General features: G+C 58.1%; 1 protein-coding gene across 3 annotated transcripts in view; it reads left to right on the forward strand.

Annotated features, from left to right (window-relative positions):
- Nucleotides 1–17,023, forward strand: part of HOMER3 (homer scaffold protein 3) — a 37,605-nt gene extending 20,582 nt beyond the window's left edge. For all 3 annotated transcript variants that reach the window (XM_074939743.1, XM_074939746.1, XM_074939744.1), the window contains 5 exons: nt 648–769; nt 2,709–2,865; nt 6,008–6,118; nt 7,933–8,013; nt 10,154–17,023. In XM_074939743.1, the coding sequence (XP_074795844.1) occupies nt 648–769; nt 2,709–2,865; nt 6,008–6,118; nt 7,933–8,013; nt 10,154–10,342 (660 nt within the window). In that variant the 3' untranslated portion in view covers nt 10,343–17,023. The remainder of the gene's footprint in view (nt 1–647; nt 770–2,708; nt 2,866–6,007; nt 6,119–7,932; nt 8,014–10,153) is intronic.
- Nucleotides 17,024–19,682: the final 2,659 nt, after the last annotated feature.

Here is a 19,682-nt window from a genome sequence, read left to right on the forward strand (position 1 = left end):
TCCATCTATCGCTCCCTCCATCCATCTGTCTATCCCTCCCTCCCACCCTCTATCTATCCATCCCTCTATTCCTCCATCTATCCCTCTATCTATCCATCCCACCATCCATCCATCCATCCCTCTATCCCTCCAACCATTTATCTATCCATCCCTCCATCCATCTGTCCATTTCTCCCTTGGTCCTAGTTTGTGTGTCTGTCTGGCCAAATATTTTGCCCATCCTTTGGTGCCTTGGGCATCAGTGCTGATGTCAATCAAACAAAGAGACCAGGTGGGAAGGAAGCACACACCCCTCTCCAGTCCTATTCCAGCCCCTTCAGCATCCCTCTCTGGAGATTCCCATACCTTAACCTCCACAGTCTAAAGCCCTGCAGCCTTTGGCAGCCTTCCTGGATCTGAGATGGGGATCTCTCCATTCAGCGTCTGTTGATGTCATGTCTAGGCAGGCCACAGGGGTTGCTGCTGGTGATATGAGATGCTCCATCCCCCCCCAGGAGCTGAACGGAACCTGGGGTCACCCCACAGCAGTGCAGAGCACTGACCTACAGAGCCCCACACCTGAGCTCTTCTAAATGAGTCAGCCTATGTAAGACGCTGGGTGACCACATGTCCAGAGATCTGCCTGACGTATGGTAACCCCCCTGCAGGTGCTGCCCAGCACCGTCATCAGCTCCAATGGGCCGGGAGACGATAAGCTGTTCCGGAGCCAGAGCGCCGACGTCGAGATAACAACGGAGAAGGAGCGGCTGAAGAAGATGCTCTCCGAAGGGTGAGGCAAGGGCCTAGCTGGGGCTTTCAGGTCCCAGCCCAGCTGCTCAGGGCACTCTCAGGTCCAGTCCCCAGCAGGGAAGGGGGATCCCAGCATTTCCCATCCAGGGAGGAATTAACTTTTCCTGTCTCCCTGGTCCCCGGCTAACACTGTTGCTCCCACAGACTCAGGGTACAACCCCGGGACCCCCACCATCTCAAGCCTAGTGCTCAGGGCAGGACCCTTTTCTGTTCTCCTTCTGGCTGCATGCTGCCCCTAAAAACCCACTGCTCCCTTACATGAGGACATAAGAACTGCCGTGCTGGGTCAGACCCATGGTCCATCTAGCCCAGTATCCTGTCTTCTGACAGGTTTCAGAGTAGCAGCCATGTTAGTCTGTATTCACAAAAAGAAAAGGAGTACTTGTGGCACCTTAGAGACTAACAAATTTATTTGAGCATAAGCTTTCGTGAGCTACAGCTCACTTCATTGGTTTGTTAGTCTCTAAGGTGCCACAAGTCCTCCTTTTCTTTTTGTCTTCTGACAGTGGCCGGTGCCAGGTGCTTCAGAGGGAATGGACAGAACAGGGCGATTATCGGGTGATCCATCCCCTGTCGTCCAGTCCCAGCTTCTGGCAGTCGGAGCCCCCATCCATACATCCCTCCCCATTGCCCCACCAGGGGATCGCTGCAGCTCAGGGCTGAAGCATTTTGGCCAAGCAGCTTGTACACACAGTGGAGACGAAGGGAGGGCTCTGCCCCAGGTCCTTGGTCTGAGGTGTCCGGTGTTCACACCTGTCTAACTGGCCCAGGGCTGGGCTGGTGGTAATTCTCCTGGGGATTCCAGGCAGATCCTGTCCCTTTCTCTTTTGAAGTCTTTGGGCTGGATTCTGCCCTGGGACTGCCTGGCATGGGGGTAGGGAATGACAATGTATGCATGTTAGGAGGTGTTTGAAGCTAAGTGTCATTTGACCCCCACAAAAGCCTCTGTGGTTTAGTTTGGTTCCATTTAGTCACTTTACTGCAACGCAAACTCAGAGCCAGAGCAGCTGGGTGGGTTCCAACCCCAGGCTGCAAAGCCCCTTCCTGGCAGTTCAGCCTGCTTGCCATGACTGCTAATCTGGCAGGGGGACATCCCCAGCTCCAGCGCCATGCAAGCATGTTGCTCCCGGGCAGCTGAGGCATCCCGTCAGCTGCTCCTCCGCTATGGCGGGAGCCATGTGGATGGTCACTCATCCCCTGCCCCCCTCCCGATTCCCAAAGCCAAACATGGCAATGGCAGGAAACAGATACAGGCTCCGGCCTGGCACAAGTGTCTAGATTCAGGAAGTGAGATCGAGACCAGGTTGAAAGCAGCCTGGGCGGCCATAGCAGCCCCATCCCTTCTGCCCTCTGGGAGCATGTGGTCACCACTGACCCGTGGATCAGGGAGAAGGCCTAGGGGTCCTGTAAGTCAAAGCCCTGCCATAGAGATTAAAGACAAGACTCTCCATCTGCGGGTCGTTTAACCCAGCCCTGGCTGGCGAGGGAGGCTTCTCCCCAGCCACATTCAATGGCACGTCCCAGGCGGAATGTCAAGGGAGAGGACAGTTAGGCAAGGCAGCAGTTTGCCCAGGAGGAGGCCATGTCCCTGTTGCCAGCAGACCTGCGCTTCTGACGGGAGCTTGCAGTGTTTGTCTTGTGTTGGAACTCACCATTGCTCAGCGCCAAAGCCATGGTTTCCAGGACGGCCTCCTTGGTGTTCTGAAGGGTGCAAGGCTAGGCTAGAGCAGCCCCTGGATGGGCAGGGTCACGGTGGCCTGAGGTCCCATCCCGTGGGATTGTCTGTGTTGGGCATTGGCTCTTCAGAAAGCTGCCCAATGGGGGAAGGGAGGCCTCTCTGCTGAAACACCCCCGGGGGAGGAGAGACCTCTCTCCCTGCCTCTCACTCCCGGCTTGTGGTTCCCTGCCCCCTCCTGCAGCTCGGTGCCCGAGGTTCAGTGGGAAGCTGAATTCTTCACCCTCCAGGACAACAACAACAAGCTGGTGGCTGCCCTTCAGGAAGCCAACGCCAGTGTGGAGCAGTGGAAGAAGCAGCTGGCCGCGTACCAGGAGGAGACAGAGACGCTGCGGCTGCGGGTGAGCACAAGGAATGGGGCAAGGCGGCACCTTGGTCTCAAATCTGCTTGTGGGCCACATGCTTTGGGTGTCAGTGGGAGATCGGCTGCAGATGAAGGGTTCTATCTGGGTGTCAGCGGGTTACGGCTGTTGCCATAATGGATCAGACCATTGGGCCATTTAGCCTGCTGTCCTGCCTCCTGTTTGCTGGCGATAGGTGAGGGCTCCAGAGAGTTAGATCCCCAAACTTCAGTCCCCTTCCTAAGAGCCCAGCAGGATGGGATCTCACATCAGACTGGGGGGCCAGTGAGGATAGCAGCTTCAACAGCTGTTACTGAGCATGCTCAGTACAAGCCAAGCAGTGACTCTGGGGGGTACATGTGACCCCCACATGCCCCTCCGCCCCACGTTGCCTCTGGACAGCATTTATTAAGGAGCCAGAGATAATGCTGCTGAGTGACAGCAGGTCCCGCTCCCCTGCCCTCCCTTCCTGCAGGATGGCTGGTACAGCAGGGTAGCGGTGGGGAGGGGAGCATGTGGGAGTGTTTCTCCCTCACTCCTGTTGCCTGAGGTTCCCCAGCTGCCACCCATGATGAGTGAGGGCTGTGCTCCCCGTCACATTCACCTCCTGCCCCTGAGCCATGCACCTGGGCAGCTGTCTGGCCTGGCAACAGATGGGGTGAAAGACACTCACGCTGCTAAAATTAGCTCAGAGCAGAACAGCAGCAGCGTGATCCTGACAAACAGGCCCTTGTATCCAGCCTTTGGTGGAACAATAGGGGCTGTTGACCTAACCAGTGGGGGAGAGATCCCGCATCAGCTGTGCCTGCATCAGGGTGGAGGAGTGACAGTCGCACGGCAAGGCTTGCTGGGGAGAGGAGTTTTGGGAAGGCAGCTGCGGAATCTTTGCAGGATTTGGTTGGGAAGGGACTACAGAGCCCTTGCAAAGGGGTTGTGGAGCCTTTTCGCCTCTAGGCCAGTTTGGGTTACATGCAGGTCTGAAGGAAGCAGCCGTTGTTCCCGGGCAACGTAGGGCTGTTCAGTAGTCCCATTAGGTGATGCTTTGGTGGTTTCCAGCCCAATACCCAGTGAGCATTCCAAAGAGAGTCTCCAGGCCTGATGCTAATTCTCAGCAGAAACACCAAGGACTGAATAAGCCACAAAGAATGAACTTCCCTCTCGCCCCTAGAGGACGCCCTGCGAGGCGTTGCTGGGACACGTGGCAGAGGTGTGCACACGTGGGTGGTGGGAGAGGGAAGTGTGTGCTGCCTGCCACTACCCCCACAGCAGCTGCTGTGGGGATTAACCAAGGGCCTCAGAACCAAGGGCTGCCAATCACGCCCCCATCCCCCGGTTGTTCAATGTTCTGCCATCCAAAGAGATGGTCGTAGGTCTAATGAGACTGGCTGACCCCATAAATGGGAACTTGGAAGAACTGGGGAAAATATCAAATATCAAGAGTCAAGAGTGTCCAGAGAGTTGCCCATTAATAAACCAGAGCATCTGCTGACTCACTGCAAGGCGCTCCCATCATGGGGTCAGGGGTGGCCTCCAGGGGCCCAGAGCTCTGAGGATCATGACGGCAGTGATCCTGGGAATCTGGCAGCTTATGATCACCAGCATCAAGCTAAGCCTGCTGCAGGCCCATGTAGCCTGGTGTATCCCACCACCGCACACCCCTCTACTGGAGCTCCCCTGTTGGAACCACACCAGCAGAGCTCAGTGCCGACAAGGTCGAGGGTTTTCATCCTAGGTGCGGGTCCTGGGATGAACTTTTCAAAGCGAATCCTCTGCCGGTTAATTATTAAAGCTTCTGTGCAGCATTTTTCAGAAACGGAGAGCGCCTGGGCCAAGCCCTGCCCCTCGTTAAGACTGGTGTAAATCTGTGGTAACGTGGGACTGAGAGCAGAACCTGTCCCTCTGCGCACATTGCAGGGTCGTGCGACTGATGTCAGCTGGCCCAGCTTTGCTGGAAGTGTGAGACTGCAGGGGAAGGGGGAACGGGGCTATAGATAGAGCGTGGTTCTGACGTTTGTTGGAGCTTGTGATCTGCACTGATGGGAGGGAGGGAATCTTTGTTCAGGGTCAGCCCGGCGGGAGCCACTGGACAAGATCTTGCTTTTGTGCAAAGTGAGACTGAGGATGTCAGTCACTGGGCAGGGGCTGAAGGGCCACCAGAAAGGCCCTGTGTCTCTGAGTCTGGGGGAGGGGAAAGTCTTGGAAGTGGGGGAGCGGTACCTGGTTGGACTTGGAGTTTGGAGGAGGAGCAGAGGGACCCTTGAGGGAAGAGGAGAGGGGAGATTCTGGTGGAAGAAGAGAGGGGTACTTGTGAGGAAGGGGAACCTCCGGGGAAGAGGCAGTGAGTATCTGCGGGGGGAGGGCCTTGGGGGGAGATGTACTTGGCAGGAGGGGAGGAGATCATGGCTGAGTTTTTCCTGGTTAGGGACTGTCACGTGCTCCTGACCCTTGGGTCCCTGGTGCCATTTGCTAACGTCCCAGCACAGACAGAGCAGCAAGAGAATCTTCCATGTCCAGCACAGCTCTCCAAGGAGTGTGGGGTGCGGGCGGCTAGACATGTTCCCTGCTGCGTGGCTATAGTGTTGGGGGCTCGTGGAAGCCTTTGGTTTGTAGAAGCTAAATACCAAGGTGACAGGCACTCCGAAATCCCATAGAGAGGTGGGGGCCAGCTCTGGAGAAGGGCTGGTAGCAGCGATAGCGAGTGAAGGGCCAGCCCATGGAGAACTGAAGCCTCAGATACCTTGTTCCTGGTGGGCGCTGGGGTGGAGTTTCCCAGCTTTACCAGCCCATGTTTACACACTGAGCGGAGAGGGACAGTGGGAAAGATCCTTCCCCTTTAAATATCCCCCCAGTCTGGCCAGGAGGGATAGCGGTGCCAGATCCTCCAAGGAGCAGAGTCTGCAATTGTGGGGTGAGCATGTCCTAGTTAGAAGCCACGGGGTTCCCTCTCTTTGTGGCTGCTGGGGGTCCGGGGGCTTCTGGGTAGGAATAATCACCTTGCTCATCAGCTGAAGGTTTGTCTCAACCTGCCTCAGTGCGCAAGCCCCTGCCCAACCCCTTAGCTGCATCCCCAGGCCTGTGTACCCAGCTCCGGCAGGCACACAGCACCGTGACCCAATTCCCTCCTCCCTGCATATCTGTGTAGGTGGCTGAACTGGAGCTGCAGAGAGCCCACGATTCCTCCAGTGAGGGCAGCAAGGAGGAGCTGAACCAGACGCTGGAGGAGTTGGAGCTGCTGATCAAGGCTAAAGACGAGGTAACAGCAGTGGAGCAGATGAGGGCACAGAGCAGCGGCTGAATGACCGCAGTGCCCCAAGGGAGTGAATATGAGTGAATCTTGGGCTGTCGTTGCCACACCCCACAATGCTACCCTCTCTCTCTCCCCTCCTCCCTGGCCTGTGGGACCCCCCTGGTCTGCTCCCGCCGCTCTCAGAGCGAGTTCTGTCCCGGGCCCAGGGAGAAGAGCATGGAGCCCTGTGTTCGTGCTCAGATAATGACCCCCAGATGGGTGAGTGAGAACTCTGTTCTGTGGCACTGGGCCAGATCTTACTGGGCCAGCCCCAGCCTCCGTAACGTTGGAAGGTTTCCTGCCCTTTAGCAAACCCCTGCTGTTTCCCCCACTCCCTGTTGGCTTTGTGCCCATCACTCTACCTCTCTCCAGCAAACGTAGCAGCTGTTGGGGCTACACTTCGCTGGTTAGTCTGGGGAGCAGATGTCTGTCGGGGCCCTGGGGACCCAAGATGCTTCCTGAAGCATGTTCTGCTTCCTCTGTGCAGAGTGGTGCGAAAAGCCCCTGCGTAAGGGAGGACAGTTTCCCAAGGAGAAGAGGGTCACAGGTCAGCACTGAAGGGGCCCCGTGTGGCCTCCTGGCCTGCTCACAAAAGAGGATTGAGGCTAAATAGGTGTGAAGCCTGAGAGTCCCCATGTGAAGGCTCCTGGTCCCAGGCCAGGGCATCAGACAGCCCCTGCCTCACCCCTCCCATGACAGCCTCTGGTGTAGCTGGTTCAGCTGCAGATGGCACAGCCTGCCCCACATGCCCGCCCCTCTCTTCAGCAGCTATGTTTAACCTCTGGCCTAGTTATTGCCTCTTGCTTTCACAGCATGTACATTAATGATTGAAAGCAGAGCTTTAATTACAGGGGCTGGGGGAGGGGAGATGTGGAGAGAGTCTCTGGGCTTTGTTCATTTGCACCTTCTTCCCTAGCTGTGCCAAGCTGGTGGGTGGCAGCGCCGGGGGATGCTCCTGGCAAGGGGTGGGGGTGGGAGTTTGTTCTGCGGATTGTTCAGTGTGTGTCTGGAGCGAGAGCTCCGTCTGCCCCCATCACCTGCCGAGAAGAAAGGGGAAAGGCCGTGGTGTGAGGGGTACGCGGGGAGGCCCTGCCCCTGGAGTCAAGCCGAGCCAGGAGTCTAAGATGCAGTGGGAGCAGGAGGAGGTGGTGTGCAAGCAGAGGGCAGGCGGAGGGGTTAATCTGCTCTTTGTTTTGTTAAGACCTAAGGCTCCTGGGCTAGTGGGGGCCGGAGGAAAGGGTGGGCAATAGGCAGGCAGGATCAGGAGGGGGCGGCACAGACAAGGCCTGGATGTGAGCACTGGAGCAGGACACTGTGGGTGCATCTACATCTCCAACCGTGGGAGACAGACTCACCCTAACAGGGCTTGGTTGTGGACAGTGCAGTTGGGTGGCAGCTCATGCTCCCAGCCAGGCCCCAGGCTTGAGAGCTCAAGCTCCAGCCCCAGCTGCACCATCCGCACTGGGATTTCTAGTGGGCCAGTTCTGTTCCCCTTGCTGCAGTGTAGACGTGCCCTGTGGGGGTGGTCAGACAAGCAGCATGGGCTAAGCCAGGAGGGCTGGGGGTGGAGGGCCCGGAGCCAGGGAAGCTGGCTTTGGCCATAGTCAGGGGAGGTTTGAGGGGGCTGCGTACCTGTATCCCCTGTGGTGGGGTGTTAGCACAATGTGGCATCGGTCTCCTGGCTTGGCATGGCCTATGACCGCGGAGGCTGCATCAGAAGCGATGGCTCAGGGAGCACGGGGCTGGCCCAGGCAGTGATTATTTTCCTTTCTGTGATTCAGGAAATTCAGCAGCTGAAGAGCCAGAAGAGCAGCCAGTGGGAGACGGAGGGAGAGCGCGAGGAAATGCTGCAGAAGCTGCAGGTGACAGAGGGGAGGTTGGCCGGGGAGACCCCGTCTAGAATGGCAAGTCTGGGGACAGCACTCCGCTGTCTAGACTGGTCCATCGTGATGCACCATTAAAGACTGGGGGATGGCCGGCACCACCGTCCCAGCTACACCCCTCTCCCCTGTGCCCGTGAGGGTGCAGGTCTGGGGTTCTCACTCTGCTTCCAGCCAAACTAGGCTGGGCCCCCCCTTTCCTCTTTCTGCAGAGCTGCTGACAGGGGAATAATTTCCCCAGCCGTGGTCAGCAAGGGGACCCCATCCTGTGTGTTCCTGGGGTGCTGCTGGACAACAGGATTGGGATGTACTTCCTTCTCCCCTCCCTCCCACGCCCCACAGAAAGGCAGTCACACCCAGCATATGCACACACCCAGCGTGAACTGAGAAGATAACGAACCCTCTCTGCATATCACACTTCCCCCAGAGCCTGATGCGTCCTGCTGGACATGCAGCTGGGGCGGGGCGGTGCCTTGTAACCCTCCATCCCCAGGCAGCCCTCACTGGCTGGGATACTCCCAGCCTGCGGGAAGGGGAGCTGGAGAGTCTCTTGCCAGCTGACCCCCTCGGGGGTGGAGCTCTGACTCCAGCGGGTTCACAGGGGAGGGCAGGCAAAGAGGGATGCAAGCTGCTCTGTACCCCTAGGCAGAAAGCAGATGGCAGCTCTCTCAATCCATCTATCCAGGCTCCGAGAGGGCTGTCTGCTTGTGCCCGTCAGGGACCACTGGGGCCTGGGACTCTGATACAGGCTCTGCTCACAACACAGGACTCTGGTTTTATGAGGCAAAGAATATATTCAAGCATCTTCCTGCACAGTGACCGGGTGCTGGGTGTGGGGTGGAGACAGACCGACGTGCTCTTATCTTAGGCCTGCAGCTCCAAGCCTGGACAGAGGCCAGGAGAGGAGAGTTTCTGCTGGGCCTGTGGACAGCTCTGGCATTGCACCTCCAGACGCTGGTCCAATTAGATGGCTGACGTGTGGAAGACCTGAGCTCCCAGACTCCTGCCATGTGCAGTGTGCAGCAGGGTGATGCTCAGACCACACAGGCCGGGGGGGTCAAGCCCAGGTACCAAGAGGGGAACTCCAGCCAGAGATGCTGGGGCAAGTTCAGCAATGGGATCAATAAAGGAATGTGTTTTCCGTGCACGTGTGAGAAGGGCCGTGGCGGGGGATTGTCCACATGGGTATGTGATGAGTAGGGGTGAGGACATGGGCATCTGTGCTGGTGTAGGGGATAACCTCTCTGTGTATGTCAGTGGAAGGGCACAGGTGTAGAGAACAGGCAGGGTGTGTGTGCGCACTGGTGTTCAGGTGCAGGGGTAGCTGCTGTGTGTGTGTGTTGGCGGGGGGGGTGCAGTTAAGGTGGAGGGGTAGCTTCCGTGTGTGTGTTGCTGGAGGGGGGTGCGGTTAAGGTGGAGGGGTAGCTGCCGTGTGTGTGTTGCTGGAGGGGGGTGCGGTTAAGGTGGAGGGGTAGCTTCCGTGTGTGTGTTGCTGGCGGGGGGTGCGGTTAAGGTGGAGGGGTAGCTGCCGTGTGTGTGTTGCTGGAGGGGGATGCGGTTAAGGTGGAGGGGTAGCTGCCGTGTGTGTGTTGCTGGAGGGGGGTGCGGTTAAGGTGGAGGGGTAGCTGCCGTGTGTGTGTTGCTGGAGGGGGGTGCGGTTAAGGTGGAGGGGTAGCTGCCGTGTGTGTGTTGCTGGAGGGGGATGCGGTTAAGGTGGAGGGGTGGCTGCCGTGTGTGTGTTGCTGGAGGGGGATGCGGTTAAGGTGGAGGGGTGGCTGCCGTGTGTGTGTTGCTGGAGGAGGGTGCGGTTAAGGTGGAGGGGTGGCTGCCGTGTGTGTGTTGCTGGAGGAGGGTGCGGTTAAGGTGGAGGGGTAGCTGCCGTGTGTGTGTTGCTGGAGGGGGGTGCGGTTAAGGTGGAGGGGTAGCTGCCGTGTGTGTGTTGCTGGAGGGGGGTGCGGTTAAGGTGGAGGGGTAGCTGCCGTGTGTGTGTTGCTGGAGGGGGATGCGGTTAAGGTGGAGGGGTAGCTGCCGTGTGTGTGTTGCTGGAGGAGGGTGCGGTTAAGGTGGAGGGGTAGCTGCTTCATTGTCCTTTTATTTACTGAGTCTTTGCATCCCTGGCCAGGAGCTGGAGGGACGCAACGTGGAGCTGGAGCGACGTTTGCATGTGGCCGAGCAAACCCTGGCCGAGCAGCTGGCCGAGAGGGAGAAGATGCAGGGCGAAGTCACCAAGGTGGGCGAGCTAATGGATGTGAAGATATTTGAGCTCAGCGAGCTCCGGCAGGGACTTGCCAAGCTGGTGGAAAGCAACTGAGCAGCCCTGGCCACAGAGACACCTTCCGGGAGGGGCAGAGCCCAGCTGGGGCCAGTCGCAAACTGCAGCAGGGCCGTGGAATTGGGACCTGGGCGGGGTCCAACCACAAACCAACAGCCGCCTGCAACTGTGTGTGGAGACTGGCCAGAACTGCCTGCTGTGCATTGAGGGCAGACGTGGTGCCAGTGGGCAGCTGAACTGTGGGGGGTTTCCACCCAAGGAGTGTCCATGAGTCATGTCCAGACCTCTCTGGATCCTGCCCGGCGGCGTGGCCCAGAGGTGGCAGGGTCTCCCCATGCTGCTCAGTGACACTACTCTCCTGGCCTCACTCACTAACGCATTTCCCTGACATCTTTACAGAAGGAAACACTCCTATTCTAGAGACAGGGCTCACCTGCCTGCCCATTTTTCAGTAGTTTTTATAGGGAACCGCTTGCTTCTTGTGAACCGAACTGCCTGGCTCCTCCTTCCCAGCCCCAGGAGGCGATGGCCCATCACACCATGGGCGGTAGCTGCTCCTTCTCCCCCTTCCCAACCGTACTCATGTCCCATCTTTTTAATAGACTCTGATCACTTTTTATTCACTGTCAGGGGCTTCCAGGACCCCCAGGAGCAGGAACAGCTCCTCACCTGGCCCCATTCCTCTGTGGCTGCCCAGTCACACCCTCCAGAGGGGAATAAGTTGCAGGATTTCAAGATGTTTTTTATTTTAAGGCAGTGGGTTTTCATACTTTCCAAAGCTGCTTTAAGCTGGGAGGAGCAGGCAGTGCTGGGGAGATTAGGGTTTGAGAAACGGGATAGCTTGGGGGGGGCATCTGTCCAGGCTCCAAGGGCTGTCACTCACCTGAGTTAAATGCAGCAAATCCCAGGTGCTCTTGTTGCCCCTTGGGAAGCGTGGTCCAGGGATATAGCAGGCCACACGAGCCACATGGCCTCTGGAGGGTGCAGGCCCCCATGCTATGCTCCACCTTGAGCTGCACAGCTGGATGCAGCTAGGACGCTGGCTGTTTGGAGCACATTGGGCCTGGGCTCCCTAGGGGCTGCGGGACATTTGTGGGTCCTTATGGATGTTGCCAAATGATGTAAATCCAACAAGGCCTGTAGGAGGAGGGGCTATTACCCCCCACCCCCCACCCCCGGGCCCTGTGGAGCCCACTAGTTGCGTCGTAGCATGTTTAGCCTGTGTCTAATGAGGAAGCAGCGTGTGTAGATGTAGCCGGTTACCCAGAGGGTCCAGGGCCGGATCTGTTTTTTATTTTTCTCCTTGCTGCCGTAGGTGTAGTGTAGACAGACGTAATAACTGGAGAATGTTTCCATGGACTTGTAGAGATGCTGCAGAATCTGCCTAAAACTCCAGCAACCCCAGCAGCCAAATCCTGCCTTCTGCCCACAGGCTCAGATCCTCTGTCTGCGTGTACCTGGGTGAAAAGCGTAACTCAGGTGGGGCTGAGCCGCCTCTCGCTCATGCCCTCAGCACAAGAAGAGGTTTCAGTGTGAAGCTGATGTGAAGGGAAGTGATTGCTCTGATTTCAGTGGATCTGCCATTGCACCTAACTGCCTCAGGGCTCCCTTGAACCCCAGCCCCTGCTTATCCCTGTGTAACTGAGACAGGCATTTGGCCTGTTGCTTTCCGTAAGGGCAGGAGCAGGCGCCAGGGAGATCCTGAAGTAGGTGTCTAGGTTAGGCTGGCCCCCAACCTCTCTTTCAAAGCTTAGGAGTTGTGGGGAAATGTAGATTTTTGAACCTGCACAGCCAGGAGAAGTTTTTTGCATGAGCTGCTCCCACGCCTGTGTGGGGGCTAGAGCTAGCTGTAACGTGTGCCGCCCGCAGGGTGTTCACTGTGTGTGGGGGGGGAGACAAGAATGGCCGGGGGTACATGCAGCGCTGGGTTCCGGGTCCGGAGGCAACCGTGGCCCCCTTGGAAAATAAGAGATCAGCCGTGGGAAAGGTGCATTCACCCTGGTTCCGCTACCGGCGCTGGGTTAAGGAGGCATCTCCCCTGCACGTTGTCAGCCACTCACCCACCCCTGGGTCCTGTCTGTGTCTCACACCACATGCAAACTACCAGGAGAAGGGGCATGTTAAAGGGACGGGGTCTGACTTCCCACCACTATGTCCTCCATGTCTCCCCACCCAGCCTCTCGCTACCGCGTAGCCGGTGGCGAGATGGGAGTTTCCCAGCAATCGGGGCCGGCTGAACCGGCTTGAGCAACATCCCAGGCTGAGTCAGCTCCCTCAAGCTGAAAGACGGGGAGGTGCCGAGTGGAGCAGGACTGATTCTGAGGGGAATGGAGCTGACACAAGCCACAGCATGGCGCTCAGCTGAGACTGCAGCTCTGCCCGGTTCCCACCTGCCTTGCTCACCTGTGTGCTTGCTAGCCCAGACTTGTTGCTGGCAGCAGCACTGTCATTAGCCAGGGTTTGTAATGACCCTTTACATCTTGCAAGCACGGCCCCAGTCACTCCCAGTGTAACGTCCTCAGCCCTCCAGCAGAGGCTAATTTGGCTCATTGACTGACTGAAGTCGGGAGTGTGGCAGGGGCTCCACTCACGCAGTGGTGTTACAAACACACGGACAGGAGCCATGTGCATGGCAAACCCTGAGCTCCAGCCTGCACTTGGCCTAGCTTTCCCCACTAAGCATGGCGCAGGAGTCATTTGTTTCAGGCTCACACTCCAGCCAGGACCTGATTGGCTCCGGCCTGCTTCCCTTGGCCGCAGCTGCTGCTGCTTTCCTTCCTTCTGTCCTGCAGAGACGCAGCGCCATGCACTGAGTCACCGCGCCTCCGCATCCAGCTGTGTCATGGGGAGCCAGGACACTGAAGAGCTGGGCATGGTGCGTCATGGCCAAGGAGCTGGCCGAAGGCAGGAAGGGGAGGCTCTGCCCTGTCTGCCTGCGAGGGGACGGGAGAATAGGGCCCTAGAACTTGTTAGCTTGCTGATTTAAAACCATGTGATGTTAAGGCTGGGCCCTGAACCAACCAAATCTATTCTGGGGGCCGAGTCCCCATTGTACCACCATACCACCGCAGGAGCCTGAGGCTCTCAGACACCGAGGTTCCAGTTTAAACGAGGCAGGTTAACAGAAAACCCCTCATGCTCCATGTAAGGACACACCCCACGCTCCTCAACTGCCAGGAGCTGATGGGGCACAGCCCCTAGTCATGACCCAGCAGCAAGATGATGATCCCATGAAAGGCAGGCCACCAACATGCAAACATGCATGGTTTGATCGAATGCTGCTCCTCCGGGGCTGACAAGGCAGAGGGCAATGGGGCAGGGCATGGCGCCCCCTCCTGGGGTTAGCCAGCTCATCTCCATCTGATCTCACTGAGTGGGCAAGGCCTGGCCCTGGTTTGGAGGCCTGAGCAGAGTCGGAGGCGCGGTGCTTCTCCAGCATCTCACTGCCTGGCGAAGGCACCTCTTCTGGTGCGGCATTGCCCAAGAGCGGCTGGCTACACCCAGGGTCCCAGCACAAGTCCCTGCCAAGCCTGGCTCAGCCCCACGACTGCCGCAGCAGCCACGCTGCAGTGGGCGAGGCTCCGGGCTGGCATGTGATGCTGAAACAGCACCAGCCCCACCTGCCTTCCAAGAACTCTACACTGCTGGTGCCACGTCCAGCAATCCAATCCAGGACGTAGCACCGCCGCACGGGTGCAACCGGGGCTCCCGCCACACAGACCAGACCAGGGCAATGGGCTGGGGCTTGTTGGAGTGGGGTGTTCCCTCCACACTGCTCACTGCGGGGTGTCCCCTCTGGGCTGGTGGGGAGCAGAAAGCCCTGAGCTGCAGCTGTTAGAAAGAGTTCAGTGGGTTTCCACACGACCAGTGTACATTTTGGCCATGACATCACGACTCACTTCCTCACCTGCTCCTGGGAACACCCCTGCCTCGCAGACCCAGTGACCCAGCCTGCATGCTGCAAGCCCCCTGTGGGATGGACCTGTCAGCATCCAGATGGGGCAGGCCTGGGACCGCACTGCCCCCAGAGAAATGAGCAACCCCAGGGTGCCAATTCTCCCTTGCTGTGACACTTGTGAGGGTGGTGCCGTCGCTCCAGGCATGAGCATGGCCCAGCACACATGCCCCATGAACCGATTTACTTCCTCTCAATCTAATTCTCTAGCCGTGGACACCTCTGGCTGAGTTGCCCAACTGCCTCCTCCCTAGGGCACGTCCGCAGCCTGTGCTCCTGCCCTTGTCTGCCTCGGGGCCAGCAGGGTTTTGGGGGGCAGCGGGGGGGGGCATGCGGCGCACTGTACAGTCGACCTTGGCCAGCCTGTGCTATGCCACTCTGCCCTCCAGTTGTTCAGGACCCAGCGAGAGCGCAAGCCAGTTTCCGTTATGCTCTCATTTCCCCACGGGTGCTATTTGTAATGGCCAGAGTAATCTGGAAGAGCAGCTTTTCAATCTGCTCTGCCCTGTCGCCCCAGTTCATTAAAAGCCTTTTACCAAGGCGGTGCAGGGCCAGCACGGGCTGGGTGACTCTGGAGGGCCCCTCCCTTTGCAATCCTCGGCTCTTCCAAACCAACAAACCCCATTTATCACCAGCTAGTTCCAGAAAGGCCCTAAATCCAGAGGAGCTAAAGGCCCTAAATCCACGGCAGCTGGGTACAGAAAAGCACGGCGTGGCTCCACCCCACTCAAATGAAGCACTGACTCCGGGATCTGTTAAGACAGCCCACTCCTAACACCCACCCACACGTCCCAGGCCCGGAAAGCGCTTCCATTTCAGCACCCACGAGAAACCTGAGGGGGTTCCCCCAGACTTCCGTCTCCATCACTTTAAAATCACTTCCTTATGCACACAACAGCCGGTGAACTGCAACGCGGCCGCTTTTATTGTTGCTTCTCTCGCCCACTGGCAATTCTTGTCAAGCAGCCCAACAACAGGGGCTTTGCTGCTGATGCAGATAACTCAGTGCGTTTGATGCATCTGCCGGCAAACGGGCTTCTTAATTATTTAGGAGGCAATGCATGTAAAGCACAGCCTGAGCAGTGACTGCAGGGGGGCTGTTTGTGTGTGAGATTAGCCTGGGCAAAAACAATCTCCAAGGTCTTCACACCTAAAGATCGGGGCTGGGCTTCCCCCAGGTAATTCACTGAGCAGCTCCCACTGAATGTGGGGGGGTTTGGATACCAGACTCCCCACAAAGTCGCAGTCTTGGGCAGCTGCCTGTTTTTCAGATCTCCCACTGGGTTCTGAGGTGCTAGGTTTGGAGCCCTTCCCTCCCCGCCCCCATCCCAGCTCACCCGCCTGTAAGAGTTCTGGGTGAAACGGTTACATTTGTGGAACAAAGCGCTGCTGTGTGATTCGTCTTTCTGAGACATCGTTGTGCAGCCGCAAAGGGCAGTGGAGGGGAGAGCAGCCGCTTCAAGAAGTCAAACGCGCCCAGACGAGCAGCTGGCAGGTGGTTTGCTAATGCCCCACATTCTGAATTCTCTCTCACAGTCTGACCTTACCCTCGTTTTAAGATGTGTTCAGAGGAAGGCCACAGTCCCCCAAGGCTCCTCCAGCCCTGTTGTCCATGCGTCAGGATTGTAAGTGTGTCAGTTCCAGCTCTGTGTAACACTCTCCCCTTGCACAAGCATCTCACGACTAGCAGGTTGCCGGGTCAGATGTGCTGCAGTTGGGAGTCTTGGTCGCTGCCCTGAAGCGATGCACAGTGCGAGTCTCTCTTGCCCATCTGCTTGGGTGTAGGAATTAATACAGAGAAGCCTTCTGGCCTGTGTGATACAGGAGGTCAGACTAGGTGATTGAAATGGTCCCTTCTGGCCTCAGAATCTACACCTGGCCTAGCCCGAGGGACATCCAGTTTGTCACTCTGGGGGACAGCAAGCAGGAACCCTCAGCAAAAGGACATTTCCCCACTGGAGCACATCCTACAGCAATGTCAATGCGGCGTGCCCACGGTGCACATGCAGCCTGGGCACCTCAGTCTGGCACTGCAGCTGGCCACAGCTCAGAATAGCGGACATGACTCCTAACTGCTCCGCCACTGACTCATTCTGCAACCGTGGGCGAGTCATTTAATCCTCTCTAGGCTTCACTTCCCCAAGCTGTACAAAGGGGCTAATCGTCCCCCAGGGGCACTGTGGCATGCTTGGTGATCTGCGAGGGACATGGCTCTGGCCGGGCACAAGTGTCAGAACACCTCACCCATGAACGTGATTTACCAGAAGGAACAAAAGGTTTATGTTCCCAGCAATGCCCTGCACCCGTGACCAGGCAATGACCCAGCCTAGCAACCCCATTGCATAGGCCCTTGTGACACAAATCCTTTAGCAGCTCCATGTTGGGCCTGCATTAGTGTGACCATGGGATGCGCCGATTGAATCCTGGAATCAGGTGAGGGGATCCAGCTGGGATTAACCTGCCAAGGGAGCTGCAGCTGGGTGACTAATTAAACAGCGTCACTGATGGTGACCCAGCCGCCTCCCCCGTCAGGGCTGGAGAGATCAGCTGCTCTGCCTCTGAGGACGTGGGTTATTTTTAGTTTTGGAGCTGGTCTGTTTACACTTCACAGCTAGGGGGAAAGTTCGCAGTTTAAAGCCTCCGCCCTCCCCCTCCCTCCCCAGGAGGACAATGGGCTGAGAGGAGGCAGTTAAATGTGCATATTGGAAAATGTTCAGATACACACAATAAAAGCAGAGCCTCCGGCAAGGTTTGCCATCCCCTTTCCCGCAGTAATTTGTGATTATTACTCCTGTTCTTCTCTGGCACACGCCGGCTGTTTCTGCTCGCGGGACATGGCAAGACCGTGAGCTGTGGGGACAATTAGTCACGCGAGCCCTGCTCTTCTCCTCTGCCCATGGCCAGCTCCTTGCACCCCCTACCGGGAACAGCAGGCTCCTGTTCTCACAAGAGCCCCCCCTTGCAAGGGGAGTATGAGCAGCAGCAGCTGGACCAGGAGAGCTGATGTTAACAGCCCAGCAGGCTGCTCACACAGCAGCACGACACAGCCCCCCGGGAAACACCGCGGCATCCCAGCCGATGGGTACCGGTGTGATCCGCTGCTCCCTCCGGGCCGATCTCCTGCAGAGGCCTGAGTAGCCTGGTGCTGGATCTGTTCCCCCCGCCATGTGCACCCTGCTTGGACGTCACTAATGTTTGCAGCCATGGAAAGTTATGATCAAGAACAGGCACGGCCTGCTTCTATCCCCGCCACCTCCATCCGCAGCCTCGTCTTTAGCTCTGCTAGGCCATCAGCACCCAGGGGACACACCCCCTCTGCTGGGTGGCTGCCCAGCCAGGCTCACACTAGCCATCATTGCCCATCAGAGCAGCTCTCGAGCCCTGCAGGACCTGCCAGGACAGACAGGGAGCTAAGGCAGAGGCACACCAGGGGAGGCTCATCCCTTTCGCAAGGGCTGCAGCCTGCACGCCTCGTCCCGACAAGACTCCGTGCTCCAGAGGAAGCAACAAGGCTGCACCATCAGGCCACATCACCAGCTGCTCACGGCAGGAATAATCTGTCTACGTGCTGGGAGCCGTACAGGTGAGAGAGGCCGAGCCCTGCCTAGTAACAACTGGGCTGCTTCTGTCAGTCAAGCTAACTGCCTTTCACTTCCCAGCAGGCAAAGAAGATGCAACAAAGGCAGGAGGTGGGAGAAACACTGCTTCTCTCCAGTACTGATTACTTGCACCGGGGCCACCCTGCTGGCAGATATTAACAGCTTGGCCTCGGTGTGGGGCTGTGGGTGGATGGAGGCAGGGGCTGCTGCTCTGTTCTCGTGCAGTGGCAGGCCTGCAAATGGATTGTTTAATGCTGCTGGATGTGGGTGACGCTGGGGAGCAGGTCCGTCAGACTAAGGCCTCAGTACTGGGGTTTAAGGGTGGACGTTAGCCAGCACAAAGGGCCGTTGCAGAGACTGGGGAGGTTATGGCAGAGGAGTGCGTTTGGGCTGGCAGCATGCAACAGTCACCTCCCCCAGAGAGGGCCAAATGCTCTTTGTCTGGCCAAGTCCCGCTCCCTTTCCGGCAGCAGATGGGACACAGAAGGTCAATGGCCTCATCTCAGCCCTGCAGCCAGCCTCCTGCAGAGAATCCAGGTGCTTCTTCAACCCAAGAAGAGATCAGCTGCCCACTTGTCCAAGGCCTTCCCCCTGCCAATGGTAACAGGATGCTCAAAGAGCCGGCCTCAGCCATGGTGTTGGGCCTGGAGGGACGACAGGGAGCACGGGCACAGGTGGAAGGATGGGCCTGAGAGTGGACCCATAGGCTCTATTCAGTGGTGAGCCGGAGCCAGTTCGCACCGGTTCACTAGAACCGGTTGTTAAATTTAGAAGCCCTTTTAGAACCGGTTGTCCTGCGGGGGAGACAACCGCGGCCTGGTCAGCAGCAGCCACTAAGTGGCAGCTCTGGTGTTCTCTGGCCGCTCCCTGCAGCTGGCTCTGGCCAGCCCTGGTGCAAAGGGCCCCTTGGCTGGGCCCCGGCAGGTGAAGCTGGAGGGAGGGGGGCTGCCCTGGGTGCAGTGGGGGGCAGATGGGGCTGAGACAGCACCACGGTTGCCCCCGCGTCCAGTGCTGCCTGCGATGTGCTCTGGAGTTAGACTCAGCGTGGCTCGTCTGGCCTCCTTTCCGTTCCCTTCTCTGCTGCGGGTTGGACGGGCTTCTGCTCCCCCCTGGCAGCAGTGACCCCTGTACCCCTGCAGCACCCTGCCAGGCAGGCTTGGCTCTGGCTCTGTCTGCCGAGGGCAGTTCCTCCCCCACCTCCCCCCTTGGGGCGTCCCTGCTCCAGTCTCCCTGCTGCACCTTTGACCCTCTGGCCTCCTGTCTGGGATGAACGGGCCGGCTGGGCCCTGGCTCTGGCCCCCTTACAGCAACTTGGTCTTCACTGTGCCCAACACATCTGGCCTCTTCACATCCCATCCCCCCCTCCAGCCCCGCTGTCACCCCTGTCCATTAAACAGCCCCCCCCAGGCACCAGACCAGAGCCTACAGAGGAGTCATAGGGTGGGTGTGTTTGCCTGGGGGAGGGGGGGTCTTTCTTTTGTGCTGCAATTCTTCCCTGCTTAAATCCTCCCTCGTGCCTGCTGCATTAGCAGCTGCCTCTCCTGTGGACTCGTCCCTGTTGCCTCTGGGAGGGAGAGTGACTGTGAAGGAAGCAGGTGGTCGGGACCCCGCTCCCCCCTTACCGTGTATAAATCGAAGCCGAGGCTTAATTCCTTCCATGCGGGCAGGGAGGCCCTGCGGCAGGTCACCCCCATCCCTTCCGCTGTATGCAGGCTGAGGCGAAAGGCTTCATGCATCAGCACTGGGCCGGGGGGGAGCTCTGGAGCGAAATCCAGGTGGTCGCAGAGGAGGTTGGTTTGTTCCAGTTCAGGGAGCCCGCGTCCCT

The sequence above is a fragment of the Natator depressus genome, chromosome 25, assembly GCF_965152275.1.
Source record: "Natator depressus isolate rNatDep1 chromosome 25, rNatDep2.hap1, whole genome shotgun sequence".
Lineage (NCBI taxonomy): Eukaryota > Metazoa > Chordata > Testudines > Cheloniidae > Natator > Natator depressus.